The sequence below is a fragment of the Mesoplodon densirostris genome, chromosome 16, assembly GCF_025265405.1.
Source record: "Mesoplodon densirostris isolate mMesDen1 chromosome 16, mMesDen1 primary haplotype, whole genome shotgun sequence".
NCBI lineage: Eukaryota > Metazoa > Chordata > Mammalia > Artiodactyla > Ziphiidae > Mesoplodon > Mesoplodon densirostris.
The window spans coordinates 65,116,439-65,135,436 of NC_082676.1; the positions used below are offsets into that span (position 1 = coordinate 65,116,439).

Consider the following 18,998-nt stretch of genomic DNA (forward strand, 5'->3'; position numbering starts at 1 on the left):
GACCTGCTGCCCCCACTGGGCCCCATACACTCCACGGGCAGGGTGGAGCTGGAATCCAGCCACTCCCAACCCTGGGCCACAAACACCAGCCCCAACCACCACCACCAACGGCCACCAAGGTGAGGAAAGAAACAGCAAAAGCCCCGCTTTGAAGCAAAAAACTCAGAGACCAGGCGAGTCCGGACAGGGCACATGTTTATCCAAGCCAGCCGCCTCCGGGCCGAGAACCCCACCACTCTCTGGAGACCAGTTCCTCGATGGCCCAGCCGACAGTGTCCAGCTGGGGCTAGGCATCCCCTCCAGCGGCGGTCCTCAGTCACTGCCTGGCTTCTTCCGCCTGCCACACCAGCTCGCCCGAGATGTAGGTGGCCCGGACATGGAGAGAGTCGTCGAGCACCACAAAGTCTGGGTCAGAGGTGGGTGGTGAAAAGCAGGCAGGGGCAGGGCCGCCACCGTCCCCACCCCAAGGCCCGGGTGCGGGAAATCAAGGCCTGGCACACGACTTGTGCAGGACATCCCGGCCCAGCACAGACTGAAGCCCCAGAAGCAAGACTCCGGGCAGCAGAGAACAGCCAACAATGCTCCCGCAGACCCTTGCCTGGCCCATCCCAGATGCCAGAAGGCCTGGCCTGCCGGATGGGACAGGGGGGCTGGACCGAGGCCACTGGCCAGGCAAAGCCACCTAGGCGAGGGGAAGAGCCCACCTCCTGCCCACTTGCCTCCCTGGCCCTGTCCCAGGCCTCCCAGGAACTCCCAGGCTGCCCCTCATTGGGCGCTGACCTGCATCAGCCCCGAAGTCCAGGGTCCCCTTGTGCTTCTCCAGGCCCAGCAGCTGTGCAGGGTGCAGGGACGCAGCCTCCAGGGCAGACTCCATGCTGCAGCCTGCTTAGGGAGCACAAATGGGTGACTACCCCCAACCTCTGGCTGGCTCTGCCATTTGACTTCAGGGCAGGCAGGGCTGGGGGTGGGGGCGCAGCAGCAGAGCACCGAGTCCTGGGTGGCCTCATGATGCCTGGGGTCCTGCTTTTTGGAGGGGTGCTCTCCTTGGAAGCCAAGGGGAGGGGCCTGCAGACATTTGGGTCTAGAGCATTTTGTCAGTGAGGTCCCTGCAGGGCTGGGATGGGTGAGTGGCAGGAAGAGGGTACCCAGCAGGGTTCCCCCCACAGCCCCAGAGCTCCAAATCCTAAGGTCACACCCCAGGACTCCACAGCAGGGTGATGAGGCCCTCCCCTCCCCCCAACCTGAGGATACTGCTGGGTACCCCAATTCTCTCCATCCCCTGCTTCACCCCCCAAGCCAGGCCACAGCTGTCTGTGCCTCCTAATTCGTCTCCCTGCGGCTCCAAACAGCACCTTGGACCACAGTGCCCCCCACCCCCGGCCCCCTGCATGACATCCCAGCCCCAAGGCACTGCCAAGAGCCCCATAGGGCCTGGCCCACCACAGCCTCTGCCAGACACACCCTCCTCACCTCCCCAAAAGAACATGCCAACCCCATTGAGAGGCCCCCGAGCAGCCCGACCCTGGAGGCTGGAGTGCTGCCCCCACCCCGCCGCCCTCCACAGCTCTGCACCTGCCAATCCTGCAGTCCCCCAGGCCCCAGGCCAAGGCCCTGCCCTCGGGTGCCGTGGCTTCAGTGCCTGTCACTGTGGGTTCCAGCCATCCGCTTGCTCGCAGCCCTCTCCCTCTGCCATGAGCTCCTGCAGGCAGGACCTTGGCCACATTCCTAGTGCCCATCCCCTGGGGACCCCACCAGACACAGACAGGCCCTGGTGGTCCCCACTCTTCCCTCCAGCTACTCCCAGATGTAGCCTCTGCCCCAGCACACACTCACGTACACACACGCGGCACACACACCCCGGCCTCACTAACCTGTGGCCTGCAGGAAATGCCGGACGCAGGTATCCATTGGGGCTATGCTGCCACTCAGTGTGTTGGTGCCTTGAGAGCAGAAAGGGCAGGTTCTGGGGAGGCCAAGGGCACCAGGCACATTGGGCCACCTGAGGGCCCAGTGGGTCTGCAGGGGACACCCAGGTTCTTATATCCCACCAGAGGAGCTGAGAGGCTATCCTCACTCCGGCAGTCTTCGGGACAGGGGTTACTCACCTGCCACGTAGGCTGTCAGGCCATCCACCTCCACCTCCTGCTGCCCCAGCGTGTGACGGCCATTGCCCAAGCCCAGGGCAGGGACAGCATCAGTGACCAGCACCAGCCCTGCAAGGGGAAGGGGCCTAAGGAGCTGCCCGGCCTGGTCTTCCCACCGGCTCCCGCCCTGTATGGCCGCTCACCCTCGGGGTGGGCCCGGTGGGCGATGCGCAGGGCGGCAGGGTTGGTGTGTATGCCGTCAGCAATCATCCCGTAGAAGATGTGGCGGCCCAGGGGCAGCCGATCACTGGTCAGGAGCCCCACGATGCCTGGGTCACGGTGGTGGAACTGGGCAGGGGCAGGCGGGGGGCGCTGAGCAACAGCAGGACCCCTGCACCCTCCCACCAGGACCTGGGGTGGCACTCACAGGCAGCATGGCGTTGAAGAGGTGGGTGATGAAGGTGGCCCCGCTTTGCACGGCTTCCTCCGCGGTGCCCAGGTCAGCTACTGAGTGCCCTGCGGGGACCCAGACTCAGACTCTACACCCAGCCCAGAACCCCGGGTGGGCCGGCCCCCAAGGTGATGACACACCCCCTTACCTAGGGACACACAGATGCCAAGGGCCGTCAATGCCCGGATCACATCGTGGCTGCGGCCCAACTCGGGGGCCAGTGTCACGATGCGGACATTGTCCAGGCCCCCATAGGTGGCCAGCAAGTCTTGGAAAGCGTTGGCCTCAAAGGAACGCAGGTGGGCCTCGGGGTGTGCACCCCGCTTCTCGCGGCTGATGAATGGGCCCTCCAGGTGCACCCCTGGGGGGAGGGGAGGGGATGGTTCCAGCAGGCCCCCTGCCCTGCAGCCCCTACCCTGGCCCCTCTTGCCTGCCCGCCCTCCCTCCCCAGTTGGGCATCTGGAAGGCAAGGGGCTGCCAACAGGTCCCCAAGGAGCCTCCCAGGGTAGGGGTGGGGAGAGGGGTCAGCCACTCACCAAGGACCCCTGCCCCATGGGGACCACCACTCTTCACGGGGATCTGAGGAAGGACCTGGGGGGAACCAGCTGTTAAAGCCCTGCCCCCCATGGCCCAGCACCCAGAGGTCACAGCCCAGTCAAGGTCAGAGGTCAGAGTTCAGAGCCCAGCCCCTGCTGGCCTTCCCTCAGGTATTAGAAGATGGTCGAAGGCCCCAACCACGGGAAAGCACAGCACATCAAGAAATGACAGGTGGGCTTCCCTGGTGGTGCAGTGGTTGAGAGTCCACCTGCCGATGCAGGGGACACGGGTTGGTGCCCCGGTCTGGGAAGATCCCACATGCCGCAGAGCGGCTGGGCCTATGAGCCATGGCCGCTGAGCCTGCGCATCCGGAGCCTGTGCTCCATAACTGGAGAGGCCGCAACAGTGAGAGGCCCGCGTACCGCAAAAAAAAAAAAAAAAAAAGAAAAAAAAAAGAAATGACAGGTGCCCAAGGATGCAAGCCTGCCCTGCCTGAGAGGACCTAGAAGCGGGGAGACAGCTCCCAAGCAGGGGGCAGGCACATGGCACCAAGGCCCTCAAGGTGGCCCCGTCAGTCAGCAGCTAGGACACAGCGGGCTGTGCACCAAAGGGTCTGGACCCAGACAGGATGACCAGCCTGGCCTCGCTGAGCTGCAGGCCCAGGAAGCAGGGCTGGCGCAGGAGGAGGGCACGCAGTCCAGGCAGAGCAAGGGGCAGAAGCAGGGCTTGGTGGCCGGAGAGCTCAGGCACCGATGGCGCAGCCACACTGTGCCCGGATCTGGACACCAGGGGCAAAGTCACTTGTGTGACTCTCTGGGGAGAATGGGGGGCTGGAAGGGCAGGAGATGGGCCTCAAAGGGCTAACAGAAAGCTAACTCTTATCTTTCCTGGTGGAAAGCAACATTTACGCTGCCCTAAACCAAAAAGTTGAGCAAGGGTACTAGCACATTTTCTAGAGATATGGGGGCAAATTCCAAGGGTCAGCTGAGTTGAAAGTGATTACCTCTAGGTGGGAACTGGTGGGAACAAAGAGCTGCTGTTTTTCCTAACAAGCTGTGTGATACACGTAAGTTCACTAAAGGGTTAAAAAATTAAAATTAAAAAAATAATGGCTGAGTTTTTCTAGAATAGAAGTTTAAAAAGGAATGCTAAAAAGCACTGAGTAGATAGAACAGTCTGGAGATGAAGGGAATGAGGCACGTTCAAGGCAGGAAAGCAGTGGAAAAGGTGAAAGTGTAGAGGGCATGTGGGGCCTGAGGAAAGGACCTGGCTGCCACCCTGAGGAGGTGCCTGATGTTGACTCAGCAGACAATGGACGTGAAGCAGAGAACAACGCGCTCACACCCTCCTCCTGGAAGGGTAGGAAAGGGCAAGACTGGAGGAGGAGACCCCAGAAAAAGAGCAGGTCATCTCAGTGGACCTGAAGAACTTCTGACAAAGTAGCAATCCGTTTCTGCCCACTGTGAAACGGCCCTGGAGGGAGGTGGGGCAGAACGAAGGGAGGGGTGTGTGTGGGGACATCCAAGTGAACAGTTCTCTGGTTTCTAACGCGATACTGGTATCAAAGTTTTCATATTCCAAGCCCTCCACGATTTCCACCATAAATCAGTTTACTCTATGTCTCCCAAGGCTTTCATCCTGTAAGCATTTATGAAGAGTGACAGGAAGAAAACATAAGACAGAAGCCCTACTGGCCCAAAATTCCTTCCCCTATGGAAGAAGCCCCACAGTTCATATCATGATGCTCGAAGGTACTGCTTGAAATCAGGGGCAGCGGGTGACAGCACGGCACGGGCAGTGTGCAGCAGAGGAGCTACACAGGACGGACAGAGAGAGGCAGAGGCCTTCCAGGTGGAGAGCTTGCGGGCAGAAGAGGGAGCTGCCTCGAATGGCTGAAATGCAGGTGGGGGAGGAATGCTCAGGAGGGTTGGTCCACCCTGCAGGAGGTTGGGGGAAACATGAGTGTTGTGCGGAGCCTGACACCTGGGAAAGGCCACTCTGGCAGGACCCAGGGCTGGGAGAGCAGTTGGGAGACTGAGTTAAGAGTCACTAAGCCTCACTGTTGGGGACCAGGAGAGGGGAGGAGAAAGAAGTGGGGGCAAGAGGGTAGGCATGTTCCTGGATCCTGGGCAGGGAAATTACAGCCTGATGACTGAGAGAGAAAACACAGAACTAGGGGCCAGTTTGCAGCAGGAAAACGAGATTGGTTTTTGACATCTGACTCTGTCGTGGGAGACTCGGGGAAATTTCCGGAAAGATGTCCATAGCTGACATTTACCAAGGGCATACTATGAACCAGCATAGTGCTGAGCGCCCAACCCTAAGAGATGGATACCGCTATTATTCTTACATAAGGTTTGAAAAAACTGAGGTTCAGAAACAAATAACGTTGTCCCGAGTCTCCCAGACAATACACGAAGTCAGGGGGCCGGGACCGAACCCGGGTCCACAGCCAACCTCCCCTAGCTCCAGGCTCTGAGTCTGCGTGCACACACCCAGGAGGGGACCCCACAGCAGGCAACACAATCCGGGATCCTGGGATGGATCCTGTTCTGGAGAAAAACTACAAAACTAGAACATAAAAGGTAGACTAAAAGGTAACCGTGTTAATTCCGCAAACTCAAGAATTCCATGGTACTCGAGTAAACGAATACCCATGCTTTTAAGAAAGGGGTAAATACTAAGGAGCAAACACGTATGTTGTGTGCCAGCTACAATTCAGAAATTCAGAAAACAGAACAATATACAGAGAAAACAAGATCGAATAACATAATGTGGCAAAGAACTTGCGTACAAAGTAAGAGCGGGAGAACCTGCGTACAAAGTAAAACTTAAAGGAAAAATGGACCATGGACAACTGAATCCCCAGACTTGGAGATAAGAAAGAAGTGGAACAGTGTGGTGGTGCATGCGGGAGCAGCAGAGGAAGCCTGGGGCAGGCGACGGAGCTTCTTTCTGGAGAGCTGTCCACTGGCACCGCATACCACAGATCGGTGGTGGGGCATGAGCAACTAAGGACGTGGCAATCACAGGGTCCCCAGCAGCCTTAGTCAAGGAGGTGCCTGGAGGCGGCCAGACTGCAGGGTGGGGAGGGAGTATGGCAGGTGGCTGAGGCAGCGAATGCGGAAGCCCATGGGGACAGTCAGACCCGCAGTGGCACACCAGGCGGAGGAACACCTGGATGAGAAAGCCCAGGAGAGGGGACCCCCAGGCCCGGGTGGAGGGATGCCAGCAGGTGAGGCCAGACTCAAGGGCCACGGGGTGTTCGTGAGGGAGAGAGATCAGATTTGAAAATTAAGAGGCTGGGTGTTCCTGGGGCCTCCTTCGCTTGAGGCCAGGAGTCTGACCTCACCTTGCGATAAACCTCCGGTGGCGAGGTGACCAACGTGGGACAGAAGGAGGTGACTCCATGCGGCAGGATCCTCCGGGCCACCAGGGCGACTCCCGAACCCACATCCTCCGTGGCCTGAGAGAAGTCAACGCCAAACCCACCTGCGGTACCGACAAGGGAAGATCACACGGTGCTCAGAGCTCCTCCTCTGGGTCCCTACCCCGCGGGCTCCGGACCACACCGTTGATCTGCACATCGATGAAGCCGGGCGCTAGGATGCAGCCCCCGCAGTCCCTCTGCTCGTCAGCCACGCGCCGCTCCTCAAAGAACAGCTTCTCCGGGTCCAGAATACGGCCCCCGCGCACCCACAGATCCTCCCTGCGCACAGAGCGGGGCGGAGGTTCGCATCACCGGCCCCGGAGCCCACCAGGGCAGCCCCGGCCCCGGCCCGCGCCCACCTGAGCAGCGCCCGGCCCCGCAGGATGCGACAGTTGGTGAACTGGATCACCGGGGGCCGCGCCGCGCCCTGCCCGCCACGCATCCTGAGCCCAACCAAGCGGGAGGCGCCGGATTCCGCGCCGAGTTCCGGCCTAGAGCTTGGCCGGGCTCACGTGACCCTCAGCTGAGGCGCGCCCACGTGATCCGGGCGCCCACGTGACCAGCGCGGTCCACAGTGACGCGACGACGCCTTCGCGGGTGGCCCGGCCCTCGGCCCCTCCCTCCCGGCCCCGCCACCCGCGAGCCCCGGGCCCCAACAAGCGACCCACACCCAGGCATCCAGTCACATCCGAGAACTTTATTGGACACGGTTCGGCGCCAGGGCCCGGTGGGCCCAACACACTGCGCCACGGCCCTGGCAGCCAGGGGCTGCAGGAGGTGGTTCCATCCAACGCGTCTCAGGGCAAACGGTAACCGCACAACGCAACAGTCTACCTAAGATTACTATAGAGTTGGGAGACGGAGGGCTGCTCCATAGACGTATGAACAGGTCAAATCTTTATAAATAAACATCCAGTGAAGAGAAAATGACAACTCTAATTCATCCTTATACACAGAGCACTCTAGGGCAGATGGGTGGGGGCGGCCAGAGGCCTGCATCCTCACTGGTCAGGGGCCTGGACCGGGAGTGGTGGGCCCAGATGTCCACGGCACGGGGCGGGCAGGGGCAAGGCTGGGGGCAACAGACGATGGGCACTAGGACACTGCGCATTTACAAGACCAACTACTGGCAGGCAGCTGCCCCGTGTGTGTGTGTGTGTGTCAGGCTGTTCGTTCTGGAATGAGGAGGGGGTGGTCTTTACATCATATTCTGTGGCTGGTGGGCCCAGAGGGGCTACTTTGTGGAGAGGATGAGGGCGACGATGAGACCGTAGAGGCCGAGCACCTCGGCGAAGATGAGGATCAGGATCATGCCCACGAATAGCCGGGGCTGCTGGGCAGTGCCCCGCACGCCAGCGTCCCCCACGATGCCGATGGCAAAGCCAGCTGCCAGCCCACTCAGGCCCACGCTCAGGCCAGCGCCCAGTTGAAGGAAACTCCTGGGGGAGAGAGTACACAGGAGGATGTTAGCTAACAGCCAGGGAAGGCAACAGGCATGGGTCACCAGCCATCCACCCAAGACCCCTCCTGGCTCCGCACAGTGGCTTTACCCCAGGCAGGGTGTAGGGAGAGCAACCCAGGCCTCACCTGTAGAGACTGATGTCATCATTCAGGGAGTTGGCAATGAGGACTGCCACCACCAGGCCATAGATTGCGATGATACCGGCCATGACCACCGGGATGATGGACTTCATGATCAGCTCCGGCCGCATGACAGACATGGCTGCGATGCCGGTGCCACTCTTGGCTGTGCCATAGGCGGCACCCAGGGCTGAGGGGGAGAAGATGAGGTGAGCCCCGAGCACCTGTGGCCAGGACCCTGGGGGCAGCTTTTGGCATACTTGAAGGCCAACGCAAGTTATCACCCACAAGGGGCAAGACGAAAGTGGCACTCGGCCAGGAGCAGGTGGCTTTCAGAGGAACGGCCATAGCTGGGCACTCAAGGAAACCACGGTATGGGTTCCTCCACCAGATGCCCTCATGGCTGTCTGGCCCATACGGGCTCCTGCTTTCCTGTGAAATCCCAACCCAGGCTCACCAGCACTCCCCATGCCTGCTACATAGATCCCATGCTCCCATGGAGCCTCAGACTTAAAAGGTGGAGCTGTGACAGGCTGCCCTGTCACGTGGGGAAACAGGCAGCTGGGCACAGAAGCCTTGCAGATTCTGGGCACCTTTTGTCCACCAGGCACTTTCCCACGTCAAAGGCCTGGAAAAGCACGAGCTATGTCAACAGCCCAGATGTTGAGCCCGGGTCAGCCCACAAGCCCTGGGACTAAGTGCAGAGACAACACGCTGGAAGAGCCACTGCCGTGCAGGGTCAGGGGAAGCTGGCCTGGCAATTCTCGTCCTCTCAGGCCAGAAGTTTGCCCACTGCCCACGCTGCCCACCGCATTTCCCACAACTCCCAGCCTAGGGACACGCTGCAGCAAGGGCTAGCGTGTCTGTCAACAGACTGAATGCTCTGCCAGAAAAGGCAGCTCTCGGCACCCTCAGCCACAGAGCAGGCCAGAACCCTTGAGTTCAGGGAGAATCCTCTCTGAACCACCAGAGAAAGGGCAAGTCAAAGAGAGGACAGGGTACAGGAAAGACAGTGGGCTGTGAAGCCAGCACCCAGGCCGACCCCAAGACCCCTGCAGACCTGTGAGAAGCCTAGCTTGTGCTGAGGCCTCTGGTAACTAGGAGTGGGGGGGGAGGCTCTAGGCACTGCAGGACTCCTGTCTCCCCTGCCACTGTCCCTCCTCCCTCTTCCCAGGGTGGGCTGCCTTCCTGAAAGCCCCCCTTCTCCTGGCCTGTCTTCCAAGCCTAGGAAAAACATTTCCAAGTACAACAGAGATCCACAGGGGCCCAGGCAGCTCTTCTGACTCCAGTCGCCACCCTCGAGCCTCCCAATGTGCGGCTTGAGCAGATACTGACATGGGTCAGAGGTGGAAGGGGCCAGGACAATCCCAGACATTCCTGTGCATCTTTGACTCACCTGTTTGGGCTGTCAAAAGATGACTAATCTGTGCTCATTGCAGAGCAGGGATGAGGTCAGAGGGGCTCTGCCTTCCCAGGGCTCTGAGCCTGGTGAAGAGACAAGACGCAGCCCCTCCAAGCATGGCAACACGTTCCAGGAAGAGTGAGGAGGTCTAGGGAAAGGTTTCACAAGGGAGTTGACAACTGAGCGGAGGGCTGATAGTGAGTAGGTGGTCACAGAAAGGCAAGGCCAGAGGAAGAAGATTCCAGACCACACAGAGCAGAGACACCAGATAGGGAGCAGAGGGAGGGAGGCAGCGGTGGGGCAGCAGGACCTTCACTGCTTCCCCTCCACACCCCCGACATCCAGCCTTCAGGTGCCAATCTTCACCAAGCCGCTCCTGGAGCAACAGTGCATTTTTCGGCCTCCTACTACGGGCCCAGCACCACACCAGGCCAGCGCCAGGGCTCATTACTCAAGGACGAGGGCACAGACTGATAGGTGGCACTGGGTGAGACCCCATTACAGGGAAGCCAGCACCCCAGGCAGTGGGCCCTGCTGCAAGGCTGGAGCGGGAGAGAGTCGGCAAGTGAGCTGGGCCCTTCTCTGTAGAGTGCAGCATGGAGATCATGTGGCGGTGCTTCCCCTGGGGGTGGTGAAACCACAAGAGGAACAAAGGGAAGAAACAAGGATGACCATCAAGAGGGAAAAGCAGCCTGGCCCAGGCTGCTGGGCTGGGAAGACCCTGGATGCCAGCTCCAGAGTCCAAGCTTGAAGGTGCTCCAGATGGAGCAGGGAACAGAGGAATCAGGACACTGTTCCGTGAACATAGCGCCAAACACCAGCGGCTCCCTGGTAGGGAGGAAGTCACAGAAGATATGGAAAAGGAGCAACTGACAGCTCTGTGGAAGACATGATGAAGAAAAAATACACAAGACTTGGGTCGTAAGTTAAGGAAAAAAAGGGAAGCTGGAATGGGTGATGGGGATTGGGAGAGGAAGTGGACCTCATTCAGTCGTAAGAAGACCAGTCAGCCAAGTGCTAGGCAGGCCAGGGGCAATCTGGGCCAGGAGCAGCGGACAGAGCTTGCACTCACCCTGGCAGCAACACCTGAGGCCTGAGAACTGTTCAGGAAGGCACAAGGAAGTAGACGAAGACAGGCCCTGGAGAAAGGTTCTAGAGAAAGAAATTAAGTCAGAGTCTGACCCAACTGACCAAGTAAGAAGCTGGCTACTGTAGGGCCACAGTAAGCCCCATGTACTGAGGGGAGCAGGAGTGAAGCTGCATACGAGCCAACCAGAATGGGTGGCCCCAATTCCCAGGAGTCTGGGGCAAGCAAAATACCTCTGGACCAGTGATACCCTGTCTCAGTAACTTCCAAAGACCTGCTGGTCAGGCTTCATTCAAAAGTACCATGTAAATTTTAGAAGGGTAGGAAGAGAGGCACCTGGTGACCGGAAGGCGGCCAGGAGCTGGAGACGGAAAAAGGGTTCGGGGGCAAACTCAGCCAGAATTCAAGTTCCACATGGGCAGGGTTCTTGTTTTGTTCACCGATGTCCCCCAGTGCCTGGCACATAGTAGGAGCTCAATGGAGAATTGCTGAATGGTCAATGACAGACAATCAACAACCCACAAGTGGCCAGGCACTGGCCCTGGAGGCATTCCGGAGGCAAAGAGCAGAAAAGGGTGGGGGAAAAGGGGGTACAGCAGCCTGCTGGGAGGCACGGGAGAGCAGGCAGCTCTGGGAAGATGTGGAAATAGTAGGCGTCGCTTAGGACAGAAGGGGAAGTACAGGCCACTTCTCCCACCACAAATGACCCCTTACTCGCACATGATGGGAAGGGCAGGGCCCACTCAGCAGCTTGTGACCGGCAGGCAGGCAGGCCCGCATGAAAGAGGGAGGCCCCAAACCCCGACCCCACTAGTGTTTACAGTCAGCAGAGAGTGTTTAGAGTTCAATCCCTCCACATACCTGCATAGGGAGCCTCTCCAGTCCACCACACAGGGTGGGGCAGGGCGAGTCATCAAAGCCCAAAACCAGACCTACCTCAGAAGGCCTGGACCAGACCAGGCCAGACCAGTCCACAGGGGCTGCAGCTGGGTCAGGACTCACCTCCCTGGGTCCCACATTCCTGGCCGGGCCCAAGCGCTCTTCTCCCAGAAGGGCCAATTTGCATTGAATTTTACACCCCAGGACTGATAAGACCAAACTTCAAAACCAAGGTGCCATCAAAAACCTTGCAAGGCCCCTTCTCCATTCCTAGGGCAGCCCCTCCCAATTCCAAGCCTCAGGGAAGGGGAGAAAGGTCATTCATTCATTCAGGCCTGAACTGAAGACTTCCTTCTATGGAAAAAAACCCAATCCCCTCAACACTGAGGCTTCATGCTACCTCGCTCACCCAGACAGGCGTCCTCAAACGCAGTGCTGAGGCTGGCCTGTCTCCCAGACATCCATACTGCACCCTCGGCCTGTCTGACCCACCCCCACCCCCCAACTCCACTCCCACCTCTGGGTCCCTGCCGGCTCTCAAGACCAACCTCTCAACCCAGCTTTTCTAACCAACCCACACCGCCTACAGGGGTATTGGGAAACACCGACAAGCCCTAATCGGAAGCACCTGCCTAGGTGCTGACCCCCGCCGACGGGCCAGGCCGCCACAAGGGCGAGGGCTGTGGACCACGGCGGGGAGGGCCAGGGCCGGATTCCCCACCTCCGCCGCCCACCGACAGGGTCGGCCCTGTGTCGGGGGATCTTTCCGAGGTGTGATGTCACACCTGCCCGCAGGATGGGGGGGGGGTCGGGTGCGGAGCAGACGCAGGACCGCGAGCCCCCACCCCAGCCTCGCTCCCGCCTCTCCAGGGGCTAAGATGGCAGCGGCGCCGCCGCCCCACCCCCGCACCGACACGACCGGCTGGCCGCGGGCCAGCCGGGGACCCCCGGGAGACCCTGGGACCCACACCGGGGCCTAGCCCGCATGCCCTGCCCTCCAGACACCCGACGGCCCCCTGCAGCCCTCAGGGCCCCGGCCCAGGCCTGCCGTCACGTGAGACCCGGGACCCCCCAACAGCTCGAAATTACGTCAGAGTGATGTCACACGCCGAACCCCGGCGAGCAGCAGGCACGAGCCCCGAGCGCCCCCCGCCTCCCGGGTCCCTCCTGCCACGGCGCTCACCGCTGAAGACCATGGCGGCCGAGGCGCCCATGACCGCGAAAAAGGAAGCGTACTCGGGGCCGCTCTTGGCCTCGGACATGTCTGCGGGTGAGGCAGGGGCGAGGTCGGGCCGGGCGCTGCGAGCACCGAGCTGTACGAAGCGAGCAATGGGGCGGCCAGGAAAGCGAACCGGGCCGTCAGCCGCTGTGCTCTAAATACCAGCACCGCAGAACAAAATGGCGGCGGTGGCCGCGTCACATGACCCGGGCCCCGCCCCTGCGGGCCATACCACTTCGCGCCGGTAGGGGGCGTCATGGCCCCGGGACGCCCCCTAGCGGCCCGCTGACTGCCCACGCACTGTGCTGTCGCCTTGCCGGCCTGGACCCCTGCACCCCGCCCCACCTTGGCCTCCTCAGGTGCGCTGTCGGGCGCCGCCGGCCTCTCGAACCCCGCGGCGTTGGGCCCGTCCGGTCCCCGGGCCGGGGCGGGGCGGTGGCGCGCCATATTAGCATATGGGGCGGGGCTCGAGGTGTCCCGCCTCCTCTGCGGCTGCGCGGCACTATTCGGTGTTCGCTTCTGAGCGTCGTTTTTCTTTGCGTTCTCGGTGTGCAGGCTGCACGAGGGGTTCTCACGGCCCATCCCGCAGGGACCCAGGAGTACCGTCTACCCCGAACGTCCTCATACTTCCTGGGGTGAACTGAGAGTCCAAGCAGGCGGAGCTGAAATCCTGTGTCCCCGGTTGCCCCCCACCCCCACCCCGCTGAAACCGTCCCCAGACTCTTACAGACCCACCAGGCCCCGACCCAGCAATTGGTGATTTCTCCCCTGGCTTCCGCGGAAGAGGAGCCCCCTCCCCCGTATCTGTTCCCTACTTTGCATCAGGGACCCAGACTACAGTTGGAGGGGTTGTCTCTGCCCCTCAAAATGTAAGCATGACTGGTTTGAAGTCCTGTCGGTGTTGCAACCTGTGAAGGCTTCCCCGGATTTCTACATCTTCTGGGGTCCCTGTCCTGCCTGTTCCCACACAAAGCCTGCAAATGCAGGGCTGCCCTTATTTCTGGAGCAGCAATAAGTGGTTCCCTCTCAGCCCAGCAGGCAGCCTGGCCTGGGACTGGCCCCACCCTGATGATCCCATGTGGCCATCCTGGCACCCCAACTGGCTGCCTTATCTCTGCCCACCAGCTCTGGTTCCCTTTGCCTTTTTGTCCCGTCCATTTCAGGAGCCCTGGGTGGCTGCCATCTGGTCCTGGGTCTCCCTTGAGCCCCAAGCCCTTGTCCCAGCATTAAAGCACTCTCCCTGAACAGCCTGAGCGGTAGCTGTCATCAACCTTCTCCATGTGGGTGGTGGGGTCACCTCCCCTGGCCTAGCCCTCCCACTGGACTCTCAGACCCACCTTCCACAACAGGAACCTCCCTCACAGCCTCTTCTCGGTGAGGCTGAGTTTGCCCCGCTCTGAACTTGCAGCCCTCAGAGTGCTATGTCTGTCGTGTTTCAAAAGAGAGGAGGCCACCATTCTGCTATAGCCCTCCCCACCACCCTCTGCCACCTGACCAACTTCTGGAAAGAGGAATCTTCACTCAGTATCTCCACCTCCTCCCCAGCTCCTTGCCCTTGCCCTTGCCAAGGTTGCTGGTGACCGCCATTTCTCTAAGCTGAGGGGCATTCGTCAGGCTGTCTGAATGGGCCTCTTTGCTGCCGCGGCCTGCTGCCCACTTCTCCACACCCCACTCTCTCCAGTTCACCACCATCTGCCCTGACGCCCTCATTCCTTCCTGGAGTCACAAGGAGGAGCAAGGACGGACCCAAGCTCTGAAGCCTCAGCTTCACTGCAGGTCCCGGGTGTTCCCAGGGCTCCCCCTGCCCTGCCCTACCTTGGGTGATCACCTGCACCTTTCCAGACCTGAAGCTGCCCGAGCAAACGAATGCCCAAGTGTCTGCCCCAGGCCCAGTCCCCATAATTACAGGCACTCAGGGTCCAGGGCCCAGGGAGCCCAGACCAGGGAGCTGTCACTGGCTGGGGGGCGGGGAGGCTGCATGCAGGGGCAGAATTCAGACTAAGGAAAGGAGATACAGGACAGCCTCCCTCAGGAAACTGCACAGCCAAAAGCACAGTAGTGGCAAAGCACACAAACCCCAGCACAGCTGAAGTCCTGAGACTGGGAGGTCAGGGAGACAGTTCCCCCCTCAGGCTCAGAGGGCAGGTTGACTTTGCTCACTGTCCTCTAGTTTTCTGCCCAAGTTCTGGTGTGAGAAGTCACAGCGGGTCTCCAGTGGGACTGTGCTGACACCTCAAACCAGCATGTCTCAAACTGAGCTCACCTCCTGGCACATCACCACCAGCTTCCACTTGGTTGTTTCCATTTCTGGCAAGAGGCACAGCCATCAGCCACCGCCACACCAGCAGCCTTCGAGTCACAGCTCCCTCTTCATTACTCACCAGACCCCGAGATTCTGTGGCTTCCCAGCTCTCAGCTGTGCCCCTGCCTCACTGCTGCTGCTGCCCCTCAGGCAGGCCTTTACTTCTGGCCTGGGTCTTCTCACAGCCTCCATCCTGGTCTGCCTGTCCAGTCTTCCTCGCCCTGTCACCATGGGAGCTTCCTAACTGGAACATCTGACTAGTCACTCTGGTCCTGGAATCCTTCAATGTCGCTCTAAGCATTTGGGGGCATTATCTAATCCTCATAATGATCCTTTGAGGAAGATATAACCATTACCCTCATTTTGTGGACAAAACAGGCCTAGGAAGGTTTAGTACCTTGCTCAGGGTTAGCCGGCTAGCGAGTAGTGGAATTGAAACTCAAACTCCACAGGCTGAGCCTAGCCTGTGCGGCTTACTACACCTCCTGCTTCCTGCATAGGAGCTCAGGGAGTGTCTGGTGACCAGTGACAGGGACAGGAGAGACCCAGGTCACCTTCCCCTTGGCCTCCCAGCATCAGGCAGGGCCCAGGAATGGGGTGGGCCAGGGGATGTGGAAGGGAATGGCCAGGGACACACACCTCTGCCTTCTCCCTCACAGTTGTGCAGCCCCTGGAGTGAAATCACAGTGTCAAAAGCCCCTGGCCTGTCACTGTGCAGGTGGGAATTTCCAGGAATAAAGGAGGGGCTTTGGGAAACTCAAGCCAGAGACCCCAACAGGGAGAGGTATAGAGAGATGCGGGGTGAGGTCCCGACTTCCCCGAGGGTTCTAATGGGGATGAACAGGCCCATTGTCTGGACTGAAAGATGGTGGGAAAGAGAAATCCAATAGCACTTTGCAGAGACCTCAGGGAAGGAGGAGATGGCTGGGGAGATGGAGACCACGAATAAAGTGACAAAGGGCCTCAAATGATTAGAAAGATGAACCAATCCTGAGGAAGCCATTTCAAAGAAGAAAGGAGAGAGTCCTGCAGCCTGACATGGCAGTCTTATCAAGAACATCAGGGAACTGCAGACAAGGTGTCCAGGCAGAACGTCTTCTCCCAGCGGACAGTCCCATTCTTCCGAGTAGCCATGAAGACACACCATAGGGTGTGATGCTCAGAGAGGGCACCAGGCTCTCTTGACTTGACTAGATAAGAGCTAAGTGTGGCCCAGGCAAGGCTGGGAGGAGATGGAACAAAAAATATAGATGAGATATCAGAGGGGGAAGGGGCAGGGTGCATAAAGATGACTTTTTGGTATAATTAAAATAATTGGAGCTTACAAAAAGATACAAGGTATTTTTTTAATAAAAAATTGTCTATGTATAAGCAGGACAGGGGCACAGCTGGGGCAGCCAGTCCTGCAGGGGAGACTGTGTTTTCCTGAGTGGCTCCAGCTGGATGTCAGGCCCTGAGAGAGGCAAGAGGTGGAGGACTGGGGTGGTCCCAGAGATGGAGCAGTCCCCCCACTTCCCACTGACCCCAACTCTGACGACTGATGAGAAAGGGCCTGATTGATTCTCTTTCTTTTTTTTTTTTTGGCCAAGCAGAGCTGCTTGTGGGATCTTAGTTCCCTGACCAAGGATTAAACCCGGGCCCCCTGCGGTGGAAGCGCGTAGGCTTTACCACTGGACTGTCAGGAAATTCCCAGCCTGACTGATTCTTAAAACTCTTTGAGAACCAGACTGGCAGCAGGCAGGGAGCCCAGGGGCCGGCCCCGACTGCCAGGGGCAGTGTGAGACTCTCTACCCGGGCCAGTCAGAGGAAAGAAGGGGGAATCCTATGGGTTTACAGTAAACCAGGGCCAGGCGCCGGGCCTGGCACAGGGAGCAAGCTCTCAGAAAGGACGCTGGATGAATCCTCAGCCCTGGTAGGCACCATCGGCCCTGGTCTGGGCTCAGCACCCTGAAGGCCAGTATGACCTCCCTCCACTCCAACAGTCAGCCTTCAACTCTAAGCCAATTGTCTGGCACTTATTGAGCATCTACCGTGTGCGGGCACTGAGCTAGGCTCTGAGGATACAAGATTGAGGAAGACAGCTCCTACCCTACCTGGGAGGGCTGGACTTGAAGACAATGACATCCCAGTGCCAAATCAGCTACAAAGGAGGGAGGAGCCTGGAAAGCTCAGATGGCCCCCAGCGGGTGATCTCTAAATGAAGGCTTAAAAGATGAAGAGAGGGACTTTCCTGGTGTTCCAGTGGCTGAGACCCCGCTCCCAATGCAGGGGGCCTGGGTTCAATACCTGGTCAGGGAACTAGATTCTGTATGCCGCAACTAAAACTAAAGAGCCCACGTGCTGCAGCTAAGACCTAGCACAGACTAAATAAATAAATATTTTTTTAAAAAAGATGAAGAGGGTTTAAAAATATATTACTTACTTATTTATTTATTTGGCTGCTCCGGGTCTTAGTTGCGGCATGCGGGATCTTCTTTGCCACATGTGGAATCTTTTAGTTGTGGCATGTAGGATCTAGTTCCCTGACCAGGGATCGAACCCAGGACCCCTGCATTGGGAGCATGGAGTCTTAACTGCTGGACCACCAGGGAAGTCCCAAAAGATAAAGAGGGTTTGAGCAGGGGAGAGACAGGATCCTGTTTGTGCTTAAATTACAGACCATCCACACCACAGAAAGTTGGGCAGCTGTTGATGAGGTGGAAGCAGGTGGATGACCCCTGAGATGCAGTTAAGTGACAGGCAGCAGGGTGGGGAGAGTGCACAGGTGGGTTACCTGAAGTGCACACAGACCCTGCTGACAGCGGTGGGCCCCTGAGACCAGAGTGGGAGGGAGACCTCCCCCTGTGGATATTCCCGTACTGTATTGATTTTCTACGAGGTGCATATTTTACCTTTTAAAAAACCAGGAGACAGGGAGAAATGCAGAGCAAGTGCTTAAATGAGTTTCCTTTTGGAGTGATGAAAATGTCGTGGGGGCTTCCCTGGTGGCGCAGTGGTTGAGAGTCCGCCTGCCGATGCAGGGGACGCTGGTTCGTGCCCCGGTCCGGGAAGATCCCACATGCCGCAGAGCGACTGGGCCTGTGAGCCATGGCCGCTGAGCCTGCACGTCTGGAGCCTGTGCTCCGCAACGGGAGAGGCCACGGCAGTGAGAGGCCTGCGTACCGCAAAAAAAAAAAAGAAAAAGAAAATGTCGTGGAACTAGATAGCAGTGGTGGTTGCACAGCACTGTGACGGCACTAAGGGCCACTGCATTGCTCACTTTGAATTTAACCATTTGAATGTTTAAGAGGACAATACAACAAAGCATTTCCAAGGCTGGCTACAGATGGGAACACAAGCTGAGATACGATTACCATGGACCAGGCCCAAAAAGGGGCCCACTTGAGGTGGTGGTGGGAGGAGAGAGATAGCCCAGGCTGGTGGAGCTCTGGGCAGACGTGGCCACCATAGCTGACCCAGCCTGAGGGAGGCAGGCCTCCGAAACGTTGGAGGATATAGGCCTGCATCCCTACCTCCCCTATGGGGGCCTTCTCCATCCCCCCATCCAGGGAACACATCTTGCCCAATTCTGGCCCGGGTCACAGTGTCTTTTTTTTGCGGGGGGGGGGGCGCTGTGTTGGGTCTTCGTTGCTGTGCGCAGGCTTTCTCTAGTTCGGAGAGAGGGGGCTACTCTTCATTGCGGTGGCTTCTCTTGCTGCGGAGCACGGTCTCTAGGCACGTGGGCGTCAGTAGTTGTGGCGCGTGGGCTCTAGAGCGCAGGCTCAGTAGTTGTGGCTCGTGGGCTTAGTTGTTCCGTGGCATGTGGGATCTTCCTGGACCAGGGCTCGAACCCATGTCCCCTGCACTGGCAGGTGGGTTCTTAACCACTGCGCCACCAGGGAAGTCCCAGGGTCACAGTGTCTTAATGTCAACCATAAGATGGGCCTAAGCCCACTTACAGTAAGAAGGGACTGCAGGGAATGTTGGGGTATCCCCAACCGCAGGCCCTAGGAACACACACTGCCACGTGAGACAGGTGCACAGCCA

General features: G+C 58.9%; 2 protein-coding genes across 3 annotated transcripts; both read right to left on the minus strand.

Annotated features, from left to right (window-relative positions):
* Positions 1-178: 178 nt before the first annotated feature.
* On the minus strand, positions 179-7,010 carry AMDHD2 (amidohydrolase domain containing 2). Of its 2 annotated transcripts, none has more exons than XM_060120450.1 (11): positions 6,862-7,010; positions 6,645-6,781; positions 6,425-6,564; positions 3,072-3,126; positions 2,684-2,896; positions 2,512-2,600; positions 2,288-2,432; positions 2,106-2,213; positions 1,872-1,940; positions 781-882; positions 179-405 (listed from the first exon to the last, which is right to left on the minus strand). In XM_060120450.1, exons 1-11 carry the CDS (start codon positions 6,942-6,944, stop codon positions 317-319), a joined length of 1,230 nt encoding a protein of 409 aa, XP_059976433.1. In that variant the 5' UTR covers positions 6,945-7,010; the 3' UTR covers positions 179-316. The 2 variants fall into 2 exon arrangements, with proteins under 2 accessions (XP_059976433.1, XP_059976432.1); XM_060120449.1 differs by having other exon boundaries at positions 781-885.
* A 174-nt stretch (positions 7,011-7,184) lies between these two features.
* ATP6V0C (ATPase H+ transporting V0 subunit c) lies at positions 7,185-12,853 on the minus strand. Its single transcript, XM_060078772.1, has 3 exons — positions 12,635-12,853; positions 8,090-8,273; positions 7,185-7,941 (listed from the first exon to the last, which is right to left on the minus strand). The coding sequence occupies exons 1-3, from the start codon at positions 12,711-12,713 to the stop codon at positions 7,737-7,739; spliced, it is 468 nt and encodes a 155-aa protein (XP_059934755.1). The 5' UTR covers positions 12,714-12,853; the 3' UTR covers positions 7,185-7,736.
* Between the last annotated feature and the right edge of the window lie 6,145 nt (positions 12,854-18,998).